Below are 15,064 nucleotides of genomic sequence, written 5' to 3'. Positions count from 1 at the left end.
TGAACATCTCCAGACTCCTGACCTGTGCCTTGTAGTCAGGCTTTGGAGAGTCAGAAATGACATTTTGGAACTGTACTATCTGAGCTGCCATCTTTCCATTGGATGTTGACACACGGCTTCATTTGCTGCCCCTATTGCATTGAGCCAGCTTCAGAGGGAGGCAGGACAGTTCTCCCTCCGTTCCCCCTCATAATTACCTGTCAGTCATTACTGCTGAGTTCAGCCTCCTCCACAACATCCTTTCCCGCTCCCCTGTCAGTGCACTCCATTTCTACATGTTTGGTGGTAAGTAACTTTGGGATGCCTTGAGGTCTCAAATGAGACTGTAAAGGTATGTGACTGTTTTGTTTTGGATGGGGAAGATCTCCCTTGATCAGGGCTTGTTCATCTCTCTGCCTGCACAGATGCTGCCTGACCTGCAGAGTTCCTTCACTGGTTTGTTTCTTGCACACAAGTGGCATGAGCTATCCAATAGAACTAACTGGATGTAATTAGGACTCCACATAGCAAATTGACCTAGGGAGAAAACTGATGTGGCTTTTTTGATTCTGCCAGTGCATTAGTAGGATACTGGACTTGTGGACTTACAGTGCTCGAAGTTCCTATGGCTAGTAGGCCCATCTCAGAAACCTACAGGAGGGCTGGGATCACTGCTGCCCGGCAGATGATGGGCTTTGTGCCAGGTCTGTGGAGCTGATTTTCATCAGTGATAAATGTATTCTTTGAGAGGAAGTGCCTTGCCACAGGGAGGAGAGTTGAGTCATGGAGTCACACATTTGTACAGCATCAAAACAGGCTCTTTGGCCCACTGTATCAATGCTGATCTACTTGCCCGTCTACACTAATCTTATTTGCCAGCATTTGGACCATATCCTTCTACACCTTGCCTATTGTAGTGTCTGTCTAAATGCTTCTTCAGAAAAGTGATTGTATCTGATTCTACCATCTCCCCGGCAACAAGTTCCAATATTATCTGATCTGTGTGTAAAGAGAAGCTTACCGCTCAGATTCCCTTTAAAACTCTTTTCTGTCACTTTAAACCTATGCCTTCTTGTGTATGACTCCCCTACCATTGGAAGACCTTGACAATGGCTTTCCCTGTGTCAAACAGCAGAGGGACCCCTCTATAGTTACGATAGTCAGATCTGTCTACTTGGTCAAAATTTGCTATGATTGAAGTGTCCTCCTCTTCCCACATGAAGATGAGACTGTCAGTTTGTGCCTGAAATTCCTGTTTGCTATGTTTTGGAAATTCAGCGGAGATGCTACCTGACCCTGATTGTCTTGATTTTTCAGACCACATATAAGCTTTTGTGCTTCTCCTTAGTGAAGAGTGGTGGTGAGGTTAGACCAGATAATTTATTGTAGATTGGAGTCAAGGCCATTCATATCCAGCGTAGGATCATAGTGAGTTCTTCAAACAGTTCGTTGCAGGCACTGACTGTCTCCCTGTCCTGGACAGAGTCATAGATTCATAGAGTTATGCAGCAAGGAAACAATGTCTCCAGCCCAACTTGTCCATGCCATCCAGAATGCTTGTCCCATTTTCCCACATGTGGCCCATATTCCATTAAACCTGTCCAATCCAATCTGTCCATGTATATGTCCAAATGTTATTAAGCATTGTAGTCATACCTGCCTCTACCACTTCTTTTGACAGCTTGTTCTATTTACCCCCTACCCTCTCAGCAAAAAAAATAGCCCCTCATGTCCCCTTTAATTCCTTCTGCTCTCATTTTAAACCTATGCCCTTTAGCTTTAGACTCCCTTACCCTGGAAAAAAGATTGTGACTATCTACCTTACCTATGCTCTTTTATAATTTTATAAATTTCCAAAAGGTCTCCCCTTATCGTCCTTCGCTCCAGAGAGAACAGTCCGCAGCCTATTCAGGCTGTCATTATAGCTCAAGCTCCTCATTCCAGGGATAGCCTTGTTATTCATTTCAGCACCCTCTCTAAGCTTAGTCACATCCATTTTATAGCCAGGCAACCAAAATTGTACACAATACTTAAAGTGTGGTCTAACTAACGTTCTGAACAACAGTAATGTAGTGTCTCAGCCTCTTGTATTGAGTACCTCAGCCAATGAAGACAAGTACAGCATATACTTTCTTCATTGGCCTGTCTACCTGTATTTTTACTTCCAGGAACCACACACTTGTACCCGAGGTCTGTATTTTACAACAATCCTAGGGTCCTGCCTTTCATTTATATGTCCTGGTTTGGTTTAGCTTCCCAAAATGCATCACTCACAGTTGTACCAGTTAAATTCCATCTGCCATCCCCTTGTCCACTATCCCAGTTGACATAAATCCTGTTGTAACATTAAGACAACCTTCCTCACTGTTCTCTGTACGACCATTTTGTTGTCATTACTAATCATGCAACCTTAGTGAGAATAACCACTTGGCTGAGGACAATCATTTTCTTTCTTAGAAAGGTGAGGTGATTTTCAAAATAGAAAATCATGAGTGAGGCGCCATTTCAATGTCTTCACAACAGTTAATTTGATAGTTGGGATTTAGATAGAGTCACAGAATTGCACAATGCAGTAAGGGCTGTCCAACTGGTTTCATGCCCCTGTAGTCCCTTCCTCACTCTGCAAACGTCTTTAAATAAATTGGGCAGAATTTCCCACTCAATGTCAGTAAGACCAAAAAACTGATTGTGGACTTCAGAAAGGGCAAGGCAAGAGAAAATACACCAGTCCTCAGAGAGGGATCAGAAGTGCAAAGAGTGAGCAATTTCAAGTTCCTGGGTGTCAACGTCTCTGAGGATCTACCCTGGGCCCAATATATTATTGCAGCTACAAAGAAGCCACAACGGTGACCGCATTTCATTAGGAGATCTGGTATGTCTCTGAAGACACTTGCAAATTTCTACAGATGTACCGTGGAGAGCATTCTAAGTGACTGCATCACTGTCTGGTGTGTGTGTGCGGTGTGTGTGTGGTGTGTGTGTGTGTGGTGTGTGCCTGTGTGTGTGTTGTGTATGTGTGTGTGTGTGGTGTGTGTGCCTATGTATGTGTGTGTGTGTGGTTGTGTGTGTGCGTGTGTGTGTGTGGTTGTGTGTGTGCGTGTGTGTGTGTGGGGGGGGTGTGCCTGTATGTGTGTGTGTGTGTGTGTGTGTGTGTGTGTGTGGTGTGTGTGCCTATGTATGTGTGTGTGTGTGTGTGGTATGTGTGTGTGTGGTGTGTGTGTGTGGTGTGTGTGTATGTGTGTGTGGTGTGTGTGTGTGTGTGTGTGTCTGTGTGTGTGTGTGTGTGCGTGGCGCTACTGCACAGGGTTAAAAAAAAGCTGCAGAGTGTTATATATTTAGCCAGCTGCGTTATGGACACTAGCCTCCGTAGAATCCAGGACATCTTCAAGGAGCAGTGCCTCAAAAAGGCAGCATTCATCATTAAGCACCCCGATCACCCAGCACATGCACTGTTCTCATTGATACCATCAGGAAGGAGGTGTAGGAGACTGAAGGTACACACTCAGTAATTCAGGAACAGCTCCTTCCTCTCTGCCATCTGATTTCTGAATGGACAATGAACGCATGAACACTACCTCACTATATATTTTTTAAAATGTTTTACTTTTGTCCTACTTATTTAATTTAACTATTATATATTTATGTATATATTTACTGTAATTCATAGTTTTTTTCTCTATTAGTATGTATTGCATTGTATTGCTGCTGTAAAGACAACAAATTTCACAGCATATGCCAGTGATATTAAACCTGATTCTGATAATTGTGGAACAGCAGTATCTGAAATGTGCTTGCAACTGTGCATGTCCTCCTCTGAATGTAACATGTCTCACCGTTCACTTTTATTTCTCACGACAAGCCTGGAGTGCTTGTTCCCCACAAACTCCTACCTGGAGGTAAAATTCCAGCCCTGCACTCTGGCACCAAAGAAAAGCGTGGAAGCTGTCATTACCTTCTACCCGAGAGAGTCAATCAAGTACAAGGAAAAGGTCACCTTCGCGATGAATGGACTCAGCTACCAAAGTGTCAAGATCCTTGGCCAAGGGACGGAGATGAAGGTATTCTCATAATTGGTGGGCTCTTTCTGGGGGCACATATATTTCAGTTTCAGGAGGGTTTTAATCCTGGCTTCATGAACAGAGGCATTTTACTGAAGTGCTTCAGGTTCAGCCACTGCAAGTACTCATTTTCCTCTTTGAAGTGTCATTTCGATTGAAGAAGAGCAGGCGGAGGTGGAAAATGGCTCAAGCTTTGAAGATTTATTTTGTTTGACTGGATGACTGCAATCTGTACTGCCTCACATTCTAAAACATAGTAGAAATACTGGGCTTTGCTCTTAAACGAAATATTGTATCCCCAAAACTTCCCTCAAAGTGGAATAGGAGGTAGTTCTATTTGTTGAGAGTAGGTCTACCTCTCAAAATCAGAATCAAGTTTATTGTCACTGAAATAAGTCATGAAATTTGATCTTTTGCAGCAGTGCAGTCACAGTAAATTACCATAAATTACAACTAAAAATAAATACATAGTGTAAAGTAGAATAACAAAATATAGTTTATGAATCGTACTCTACATGGTAGTGTAGAGGTCTGTGTGACACTATTACGGCTCGGCGTGTCAGAGTTCAGAGTTCAGTTCTGGTGCCACCTGTAAGGAGCTTGTAAGTTCTTCCTGTGACTGCGTGCATTTTGTCCAGATGACCCAGTTTCCTCCCACAGTCCAAAGACGTACCAGTTAGTGGGTTAATTGGTCATTGTAAATTGTCCTGTGGTTAGTGTTAAATAGGTGGGTTGTTGGGTGATGCAGCTTGTTGGGCCAAAAGGACCTATTTCATGCTGTAACTCTAAATAGAGAAATAAAATTCACCCTGTCTGCACTGTACTGCTGCCACAAAGTAACAAGTTTCCTGAGTCATGTCAGTGGAAAAAAAACTTGATTCTGATTCTTTAGATAAATATCTTGATGGCACCACTCTTCCCTCTGAGCTGCATGTGTGTGCGCTCCCATGCATATAGCCTCTGCTGCCATGCAGCTGGAATTTTCTTTTATATAATGTTAATATAATTCTGAAATCATGCCAATATCATCTTGAAATCTGTTAATATAATTGTGAAATACCCTGTAATTAATTGTGTTAATGAATATTATCCATAAATTTTCTGAATAATAAATGTACCACAACCTTTACTTTGAAACATTTTTAGAGCTTCATTGTCAGTGTGTGAAGTTCAAACACTACTAGAATGGAAACTGGTTGCTTGTTGTTAATAAATGACCTGCCCGCTGTACGCCAATGCCATCTAGTCAAAACATTTTTCTTTTGCCATTGTGCCTGTCAGTTGTTTTGACTGCCTGTTATTGTTTACTTCTGTTATGAGTTTGGATTTGTGTTTGCTTGAAGTGCATATTAACCATATAACCATATAACACTTACAGCATGGAAACAGGCCATCTCAGCCCTTCTAGTCCGTGCTGAACTCTTACTCTCACCTAGTCCCACCGACCTGCACTCAGCCCATAACCCTCCATTCCTTTCCTGTCCACATATCTATCCAATTTAACTCTAAACAACAACATCGAACCTGCCTCAACCACTTCTGCTGGAAGCTCGTTCCACACAGCTACCACCCTCTGAGTAAAGAAGTTCCCCCTCATGTTACCCCTAAATTTTTGCCCTTTAACTCTCAACTCATGTCCTCTTGTTTGAATCTCCCCCATTCTCAATGGAAAAAGCCTATCCACGTCAACTCTATCAATCCTCCTCATAATTTTAAACACCTCTATCAAGTCCCCCCTCAACCTTATACACTCCAAAGAATAAAGACCTAACTTGTTCAACCTTTCTCTGTAACTTAGGAGATGAAACCCAGGCAACATTTTAGTAAACCTGCTCTGTACTCTCTCAATTTTATTGACATCTTTCCTATAATTTGGTGACCAGAACTGTACACAATACTTCAAATTTGGCCTTATCAATGCCTTATACAATTTCAACATTACATCCCAACTCCTATACTCAATGCTCTGATTAATAAAGGCCAGCATACCAAAAGCTTTCTTCTCACCCTATCCACATGAGATTCCACCCTCAGGGAACTATGTACCATTATTCCTAGATCCCTCTGTTCTACAGCATTCTTCAATGCCCTACTATTTACCGTGTATGTCCTATTTTGATTAGTCCAACCAAAATGTAGCATATTACATAAAATCATTGAAAATGTCATGCAGTTTTCAGGCCATGTAAAATTTTCTGCTCAGAGCAATGGTTGGTCTGCACAACTGTAATAAAAAAGAGGGACTGTTGATTGGTATGGACAATTTGGATTGTAAAGAGAGCCTTTATAAATCGGGGCGTTTGGATGCATTGTTGAAGTAGTACAAGACAGTGAGGCTGAATTTAGATTATTGTGTGTGGTTCTGGTCACCTTCCTATGGGGAACATATTAATAAGACTGAAAGAATGAAAATTTACAAGGATGTTGTCAGGTCTTGGGGCCTGAATTACAGGGAAGGGTTAAACAGGTGAGGACTGTACTCCCTGGAGAGCAGGAGAATGAGGGTAGATTAGCTAGAGGTGCACAAAATTATCAGGATGGGGTGACTTGCTGAGAATAGAACTAGAAGTCATAGGTTTAGGGAAAAAGATGAAACAATTAAGAGGAATCTGAGGGTAAACTCCTTACATAGAGGGTGATGCAATTATGGAACAAGCTGGCAGCAGAAGTGGTAGATGCCGATACAACCTCTAATACTTAAGAAAAGTTTGGATCGGTACTAGGATAGGAGAGGTTTGGAGGTCTATAGTTCAGGTGCAGGTAGATGGGACTAGGCAGAAAGTCAGGTCGGACTAGCATGGTGCTGAACAGCCTGCTACTAAGCTGACTCTGCAACTATAAATTTCTGCTCACCAAGTACTTATGGCAGATAAACATCTGAGGGGATCGAGGGAAGCGTTGCCGGTATTCAGGTGGGAACTCGTGCCTTGACTTTGGATGATATCATTACAGATCAGTGGCTAGGTGAAGAACTGTAGATGGGCTCCAGTACGTTCAAGGGGAGGTTCGAGATGTTCCAGGGGAGGTTGGCTCCACTGTGTTCAATGTGAGGTTTGAGATGTTCAAGTGGGGGTTGGCTCCAGTATGTTCAAAGGGAGGTTTGAGATGTTCCAGCGGGGGTGGGCTCCAGTACGTTCAAAGGGAGGTTCGAGATGAATTAGGTTTATGGCATGAAATGTATTATTTAATGGCAGAGTACAGTGTAATTCTTAAAGGAATAGTATAAATTACATCAACATGAAAAAACAAACAAGTAGTGCAAAAAGATCCAAGTAGTGAGATTATGTCAGCGGTTCAAGGAATATTCAGAAACCTGACGGTGGAGGGAAAGAAGGTGTTCCTAAAACATTGAGGATGTGTGATGGTGTGATGGTCTGCAAGGACACAGGTCAAAGGATTTGTTCTTCGAGGGAAAGGCCTTTCCCATTTCACACAGGACCTGAGTGAACAGCAGTGTTCACAAGGGTAGGATGAGAACTCTGTGTGAGAGAAGCCCTTGTCCCAAAGCTTACCAGGGTTAGATACTGGGTTCAGACTGAGGGAGAGGGCAGTATCAGGAAACCCACTGATGTGAGGGATGATCAGAAGCATGGATCAGCCTGTATTGCACCTCTTTGTCACATTGTGACTAATTCATAGATTTGTAGAGTTATATTGTGTGGAAACAGCGTGTTTGTTCCAAATGGTCCATGACAACTAGGTAGAGCAACTTCACAAACCACTACCTGTGCTTGTTGTATTGTGGCCAGTTCAATGAGTGGTTAAATGTTTCCTCAAAGATCCAGGAGGTTTGACCCACCAAGAGCTTCTGTCTTGATACAGTTCCAATTCACTGCTGAAGCACACCTTTGTCACACAAACACCTCATTGTATTTTTAATAAAAGCTAGGCTTAGAGGTATTATACCGAGCAAATAATGGAGAAAAGTTCATCCAGCTTGCTGGTTTATGTGAATTCTTACCGTGCAGTGTACACATCTTGTCTGTAGACTGAGAGCTATGGAAACACAGCCTGCAGTATTCATGAAGCATGCAGAGACAGCAGTAGGGCAGCCTGCCTGCTGTCATCTGGATATAGATATGTGCCTGTCAAGGACTGGCAAGATCCTGCACAAGCTGAATTATCTTGCAGAAGTTTCCTTGGGATTCTTCTGATCAACCACCATTGACTCTGCCTTGACCTTGGCTTGTGCAGCTGGATCCTGGACTTCCTGTCAGATCACCGGCAAGTGGTAACAGTGGACTCCTTCATCTCCACCCCTCTGACTCTCAAAACAGGAGGCCCACAAGGCTGTGTACTAAGTCCCCTCCTTTACTCTCTGTATACCCATGACTGTGTCGCCACCCACAGCTCTAATCTGCTAAATAAATTTGCCAACGACATTACATTGGTTGACCTAATTTCAAACAATAACGAGGTGACCTACAAGGAAGAAGTCATCTCTCTGACACAGTGGTGTCAAGAAAACAACCTCTCCCTCAATGTCGCAAAAACAAAGGAGCTAGTTGTGGATTACAGGAGGAATGGAGATGGGCTAACCCCTATTGACATCAATGGATCTGGGGTTGAGAGGATAAACAGCTTTAAGTCCTACAGCAGCACCTCTTTCACCTCAGACAGTTGAGGAATTCTGGTATAGCGCCCCCCCCCAAATCCTAAGACGCTTCTACAGGGGTGCAATTGAGAGCATCCTGACTGGCTATATCACTGCCTGGTATGGGAACTGTATTTCCCTTAATCACAGGATTCTGCAGAGAGTGGTGCGGACAGCCCAGCATATCTGTAGTTGTGAACCTCCCATCATTCAGGACACTTACAAAGACAGGTGTGAGAAAAGGGCCGGAAGGATCATTGGGGATCCGAGCCACACAAACTACAATCTATTCCAGCTGCTACCGTCTGGGAAACGGTACCGCAGCATAAAGGCCAGAGCCAACTGTCTCCACCGGCTTCTTCCATCAGGCCAGCAGACTGATTAACTCACGCTGATTTGAGTGTATTTCTAGGTTAAATTGACTGTCCTATTTATTATAAATTACTATGATTGCATGTTGCACATTTAGGCGGAGACGTAACGTAAAGATTTTTACTCCTCATGTATGTGAAGGATGTAAGAAATAAAGTCAATTCAATTCAATTAAGAAGTGTAGAGATCTTTATGTTTCAATGCAATGTATCCAGACAACAGGACATACAAAAGGAAAATTCTCCAGAACATCCCAAAGTGTTGAGATTGATACTTTGTCAGAAATGGACAGCTTGTCTGCACCACGCAGATACCCGGAAGTTCAGTGGCATAATGAACATACTGTATATTTATCTTTAGCTCTGTTGTTAACTTGGTCCAGAAACATTAGTGGAAGTTCCCTATTACTCTGAGTCTGTAGGGTAGATGTAGGGTCCACTCTTACACATTTGCTCTTCATTTATCTGCATTCATTTCAACAATCAGATACAGTGACACTTTACATATTCTTTCTTTCCAGGTTGAAGTTGTCAATCCCAAGAACAAGGTGGTTTATTTCCAGCCTCTGAAGGTTGGACAGTCTGTGAGGAAAGTGGTGCCGATAATCAACAGGAGCCTGGTGCCTGTGAATTTCATTCTCTCTATGACTCCTAACCAACAACTTCTTCAGAACACCAAGGTATGAATGCTAATCCGTCAGATCTGAACTCTGCCATCCTTTAACAGTAAGAACAAATGCCAGTCAAGTTCAAAGCTCTGTGCATAAACTTAGCAGTTACCACAGCAACAGATTTCCTCTGATCTTTCTGTTAGGGGCACCATAAGCATTGGGAGATTTCCTCTGATCACAAAACTGTTGGTGACATTAATGTTGGTAATGGTGGGAACGCTATGTCGTCACTGGAGTGTGTGATGACACTTGCCGGTTATCAATGCAAATGACATATTTTACTGGATGTACATGCAATAAAAAATCTGAATCTGAATCTCACTGTAACTAGTGAGAGATTTACCCCCGTCAGTGATGCTGTAACTGTGAGAGATCTCTCCTGTTCACTTTCCATTAATGAGGTTGTGGATTGGGGAATTAGAATCGTGTTCATTGTAAGTGCTGTTCTCTGACTGTACAGGTAGGCAGAGAACACCCTCAAATGCCTACACTTTCCTTCCTTCTGCTTCCTTCCTCATTCTACACAGGTGAGATTGTGAGGCTGTGGGTCCCCGGGGACGTAGAGATCTCTGGGGGATATTGCAACCCTTCTCCAGTATAATCCCAGGAACACTGCTCTGCCATCAGGGACAGCCATTCTGGGCACACTGGAGAGACACTGCAGAATCAGCAGGCTATCCATTCAACTCTAATCAGTAACAAGATAGCATCAATAACTAGTAACAATGGCCAACAATTTTTTTTCAAAAGTTTTGCTTCCTCAGAAATTTATTTTCTTTATGATAGACCACAGCTGAACACAAATATGATTTCAGACTACTTGTATCACATAAGAATTCGGAGAAACAAGAAGTTAATTTTTATTGGCTATAATGTATTTAATTGCATAACGGTGCTGATGCTTTGCAGTAGTTCAACTAAACTAAAAGTGTTTTGTTGATGATTTCATTTGTACTTTATCTAAAGCTTCTCGCTGAAGTGTCCAACAATAATCAGCCAGCATTGATGGATTCCAGTTGTCCTGGTACTGGTTCTCCATGACCACAATGTCCTGATGAAACCTTTCACCATGCTTGTCACTGAAAGCACCAAGATTTGCAGGGAAGAATTTTAAATGGGAATGCTGAAAATGAATCTTTAGTGACATGTTGCACTTCATGGTTTTGTGTGCTTGAAACATGTTGTCAACCAGCTGTATGTAGTTTGGTGCTCTGTGGATGTCAAGAAAATTTTCAGAGTCAGAATCAAATTCAGGTTTATTATCACCAGCATGTGTCGTGAAATTTGTTAATTTAGCGACAACAGTACAATGCAATACATGATAATATAGGAAAAAAAGTAAATCAATTACAGTAAGTATATATATATATTTGTTAAATTAGTGCAAAAACAGAAATAATATGAAATAAAAGTTAGGTAGTGTTCGTGGGTTCAATGTCCATTTGGGAATTAGATGGCAGAGGGGAAGATACTGTTCCTGAATCACTGAGTGTGTGCCTTCAAGCTTCTGTATCACCTTCCTGATGGTAATAATGAGAAGAGGGCATGTCCTGGGTGATGGAGGTCTTTAATAATAGACGCTGCCTTTCTGAGGCACCGTACCTTGTAGATGTTGTGGATTCTACGGAGGCTGGTACCCAAGATGGAACTGACTAATTTCATAACTTTCTGTAGCTTCTTTTGATCCTGTCAGTAGACACACCCCACATACCACACTGTGATGCAGCTCATCGAGTGTTTTAGGTGACAAACCAAATCTCCTCAAACTCCTAATGAAATCTAGCAGCTGTCTTGCCTTCTTTATTGCTGCATCAATATGTTGGGATCAGGTTAGATCCTTAGAGATCTTGACACCCTGGAACTTCAAATTGCTCACTCTCTCCACTTCTGATCTCTCTATGAGGATTGGTTCATGTTTCCTTGTCTTATCCTTCCTGAAGTCTACAGTCAGCTCTTTGGTCTCACTGACAAGGTTGTTGCTGTGACACCACTCAGCTAGCTGGTATATCTTGCTCCTGTATGCCCTCTCATCTCCATCTGAGATTGTGCCAACAATGGTTATATCATCAGAAAATTTATAAATGCCATTTGGCCACACAATCATAGGCACAGAGAGAGCAGAGCAGTGGGCTAAGGACACATCCCTAAGATGTGCCAGTTTTGATCGCAAGTGAAGAGGAGATATTATTATCAATCCAGACAAATTGTGTTAGGAAGACAAGAATCCAATTGCAGAGGGAAATACATAGGCCCAAGTTCTATAGCTTATTGATCAGAACTGTGAAAATGATGGTGTTAAATGCTGAGCTATAGTCTCCTTACATTGGTATTTGAATTGTCCAGGTGATCTAAGGCCACGTGAAGAACCATTGAGATTGCATCTGCCATAGACCTATTGTGGTGATAGGCAAATGGTAATGGGGCCAGGTCGTTGCTGAGGCAGGAGTTGATTCTAGCCATGACTAACCTTTCAAAACACTTCAACACTGTAGATGTGAGTGCTACTGGATGATCATCATTAAGACAGCTCTTCTTGGGCACTAGTATAATTGTTGCCATTTTGAAGCAGGTGGAAACTTCTGACCGTAGCAGTGAGAAGTTGAAGATGTCCTTGAATACCCCTGCCAGTTGGTTGGCACAACTTTTCAGAGCCTTACCAGGTACTGCTGGCTTATGAAGGTTCACTCTCCTGAAAGACAGCCGAACGTCAGCTTCGGTATCGGAGATCACAGGGTCACCGAGTGCAGCAGGGATCTTCACAGCTGTAGTTATATTCTCCCTTTCAAAGTGGGCATAGAAGGCACTGAGAGTGAAGCATCACTGCCATTCTTACTATTGGGATTTGCTTTGTAGGAAGTAATGTCCTTCAAACCTTGCCAGAGATGACATGTATCCAATGTCACCTCCAACCTTTGCTAGGAGAAGTTTCCTCACTCTTGAAATAGCCCTCCGGAATTCATACCTGGTTTTCTTGTACAGAACTGAGTCGCCAGACTTAAATGCCACAGATCTAGCCCTCAGTAGATGACGAACCTCCTGGTTCATCCATGGCTTTTAGATTCAGAATGTATAGTAAGTTTTCGTAGGCACAAACTCATCCACAAATTTGAATGAAGTCAGCAACAATTATATCCTTGAATGCCTTCCATGAGGTTTTCTCTGGTCCCATTTGAAGTTCTTTGATTTGCCTGTCATTTGTGAACTGTTTGATTTGTGGACCTACAAAAATGCCTTCCTTAATCTTGGCTTCAGTTATTCTGAATTGAATTATGAATTCAAATAGCAAATATAGGAGATTTCAAAAAGTGGTGTGCGATAGGGAAATTTCATGGTGATTTTCATGATCAGCAGACCAAAATGCATAAGATACACCCAAAAGTATTCAGGAAGCAACATCTTTATTGTCCAGTGTAATTACTGTGTTGTCTCATGTTCTGAGATACTGTGAAAAGCTTGCATATTATCTAGTCAGATTATCCCACACATAAGTACAACAAGGTTGTACTAAAGGAAAAGCATTAACAAATGTTGCAGATACAAAGCACAGTGCAGGTATACAAATACAGTTAGGTACAAGGAGAAAGGCTGTGGCAAGGCTACTCACTGAAGCAGCTTTGGTTAGGATGCAATAGCTGTAGTGCAAAATATTCTGAATTTGCACTAATTGATTCCAGGATATGTTTAATGTACATATGTGGCTTGCTCATTTTACTTACTCCTTTTTCAGGTTCTAAGCCTATCGCCAAACAACGAGATTACGCTGAAAGCACAGGGGGGCACCTGCAATGTTGCAGTCACCTTCTCCCCAGTCTGCCGGATTCCCGAGTTCGCTGAAGAAGTGAGAATGGAGTTGCCAGGTGTTTCCAAGGCTCTCTTTGTGATTCGAGGATGCTGCCAGGGGACTGAGATCGTACTGGACCAGGACTGCATCGCATTTGGGGCCGTGGTCTTCCGCAGCAAGGCCACCCGGCTGGTCATGTTGAAGAACATTGGCGATATTGGAGCCAGGTAGCAAATTCATAATCAGTGAGGACTATCTTGTCACAGTGTGGCCATGTCTATTAGGGATCTCACTGATCTGCTGAAACTCATCTCCCTTCTGCACTCAACAATTAGCAATGGTTTATTCTCTTGCCTCGGAACCTGGCAGGCATGAATTCAAATCCCTGTCTAAATCCCTGTCTAAACAGGGAGAGACTCTTAGATTGGAATATGGATAATAGAAAAACAGAGGGCTATGTAGGATTTTGACCGGTTTTAGACATTAAAAGGTGTCACGACATCATAGTTGCAGCAATACAGTGCAATACATAAAATTACTACAGTACTGTGCAAAATCATAGGCCTCCTAGTTCTATATGTGTACCAAAGGCTTTAGCACAGTACTGTACATGTTAAATCCAATTAACTGCCAGTGCAACTTGTTTGGATGCCTGAAGCTTTTTCAGGCTCTGATACTGATGGCTATTTGTTCATCTGATTGTTTGCCACCTCAACTCCAAACGTACAAACTCACAGTCTCTCCTTCTGAGTTCTGGTGAAGGGTCTCATCCTGAAACATCAGCTATTCATTTCCCTCCAGTGATGCTGCCTGACCAGCAGAGTTCCTCCACCATGATGTGTGTGTTGCTCCAGATTATCTACAGAATTTCTTCTGACTGAGCTATTTCAATCCAATTGACTTACTGCAACCTTCCAACATCTGCCAGTCTTGGAGGGCACTCTTATCCTGAAACGTGGAACCCAAAGTTGGCTGCAGTTCTCATTTTCTTTCAATGCTGATCAGCTGAGCCCTGTTTACTGTTGATTAGATCAATATGTTAAGGGTGTTCTTCTCAGAGCATAGCCTCGTTTCCCAGACAGCCTGCTGATATCTGTACAGTCTGATTGGGTTGAGTTCGTGCAGAGACTGGATGGGCTGGGACTGTTTTTCCCTGGAGCTAAGGAAGCTGAGGGATGACCCTATAGAAGCTTGTAAAGTCATGAGGGGCATAAATAAGATAGATAGTTACAGCCTGTCTTTCAGGGTGAGGGATTTTAAAATAGAGGGCAGAGGTTTAAGCTGAGAGGGGAAAGATTTAAAGAGGATCTGAAGGGCAAATTTTTCACATAGAGGTGCCAGAGGAGGTAGTAGGGGCAGGCACGGTTAATAAATAAAACATTTGAACGGCTGTACGAAAAGGAAAGGTTTACGGATATATCGAGGAAATGCAGACAAACAGGGCTAACACAGATAGGCATCTTGGACAGCATGTCCAGTTTGTCCGGATGGCCTGTTCTGTGCTCTGTAACTCTGAACCCTTAAATCTGGCTTTAAACAAAGCCATGGCACTGAAAAAGAAGAATTGTTGATCTGACTTTAGTGACAGTACTAAATTCCTTGTCAGAGCT

At 42.6% G+C, this 15,064-nt stretch overlaps 1 protein-coding gene across 7 annotated transcripts in view; it reads left to right on the top strand.

Moving 5' to 3' along the window:
- Positions 1-15,064, top strand: part of hydin (HYDIN axonemal central pair apparatus protein) — a 981,559-nt gene that overhangs the window by 890,801 nt on the left and 75,694 nt on the right. For all 7 annotated transcript variants that reach the window (XM_072279252.1, XM_072279251.1, XM_072279249.1 and 4 more), the window contains 3 exons: positions 3,839-4,037; positions 9,524-9,682; positions 13,401-13,681. In XM_072279252.1, the coding sequence (XP_072135353.1) occupies positions 3,839-4,037; positions 9,524-9,682; positions 13,401-13,681 (639 nt within the window). The remainder of the gene's footprint in view (positions 1-3,838; positions 4,038-9,523; positions 9,683-13,400; positions 13,682-15,064) is intronic.

The sequence above is a fragment of the Mobula birostris genome, chromosome 15, assembly GCF_030028105.1.
Source record: "Mobula birostris isolate sMobBir1 chromosome 15, sMobBir1.hap1, whole genome shotgun sequence".
In the NCBI taxonomy this organism is placed as follows: Eukaryota; Metazoa; Chordata; class Chondrichthyes; order Myliobatiformes; family Myliobatidae; genus Mobula; species Mobula birostris.
This window is presented reverse-complemented; position numbering and strand designations above follow the sequence as displayed.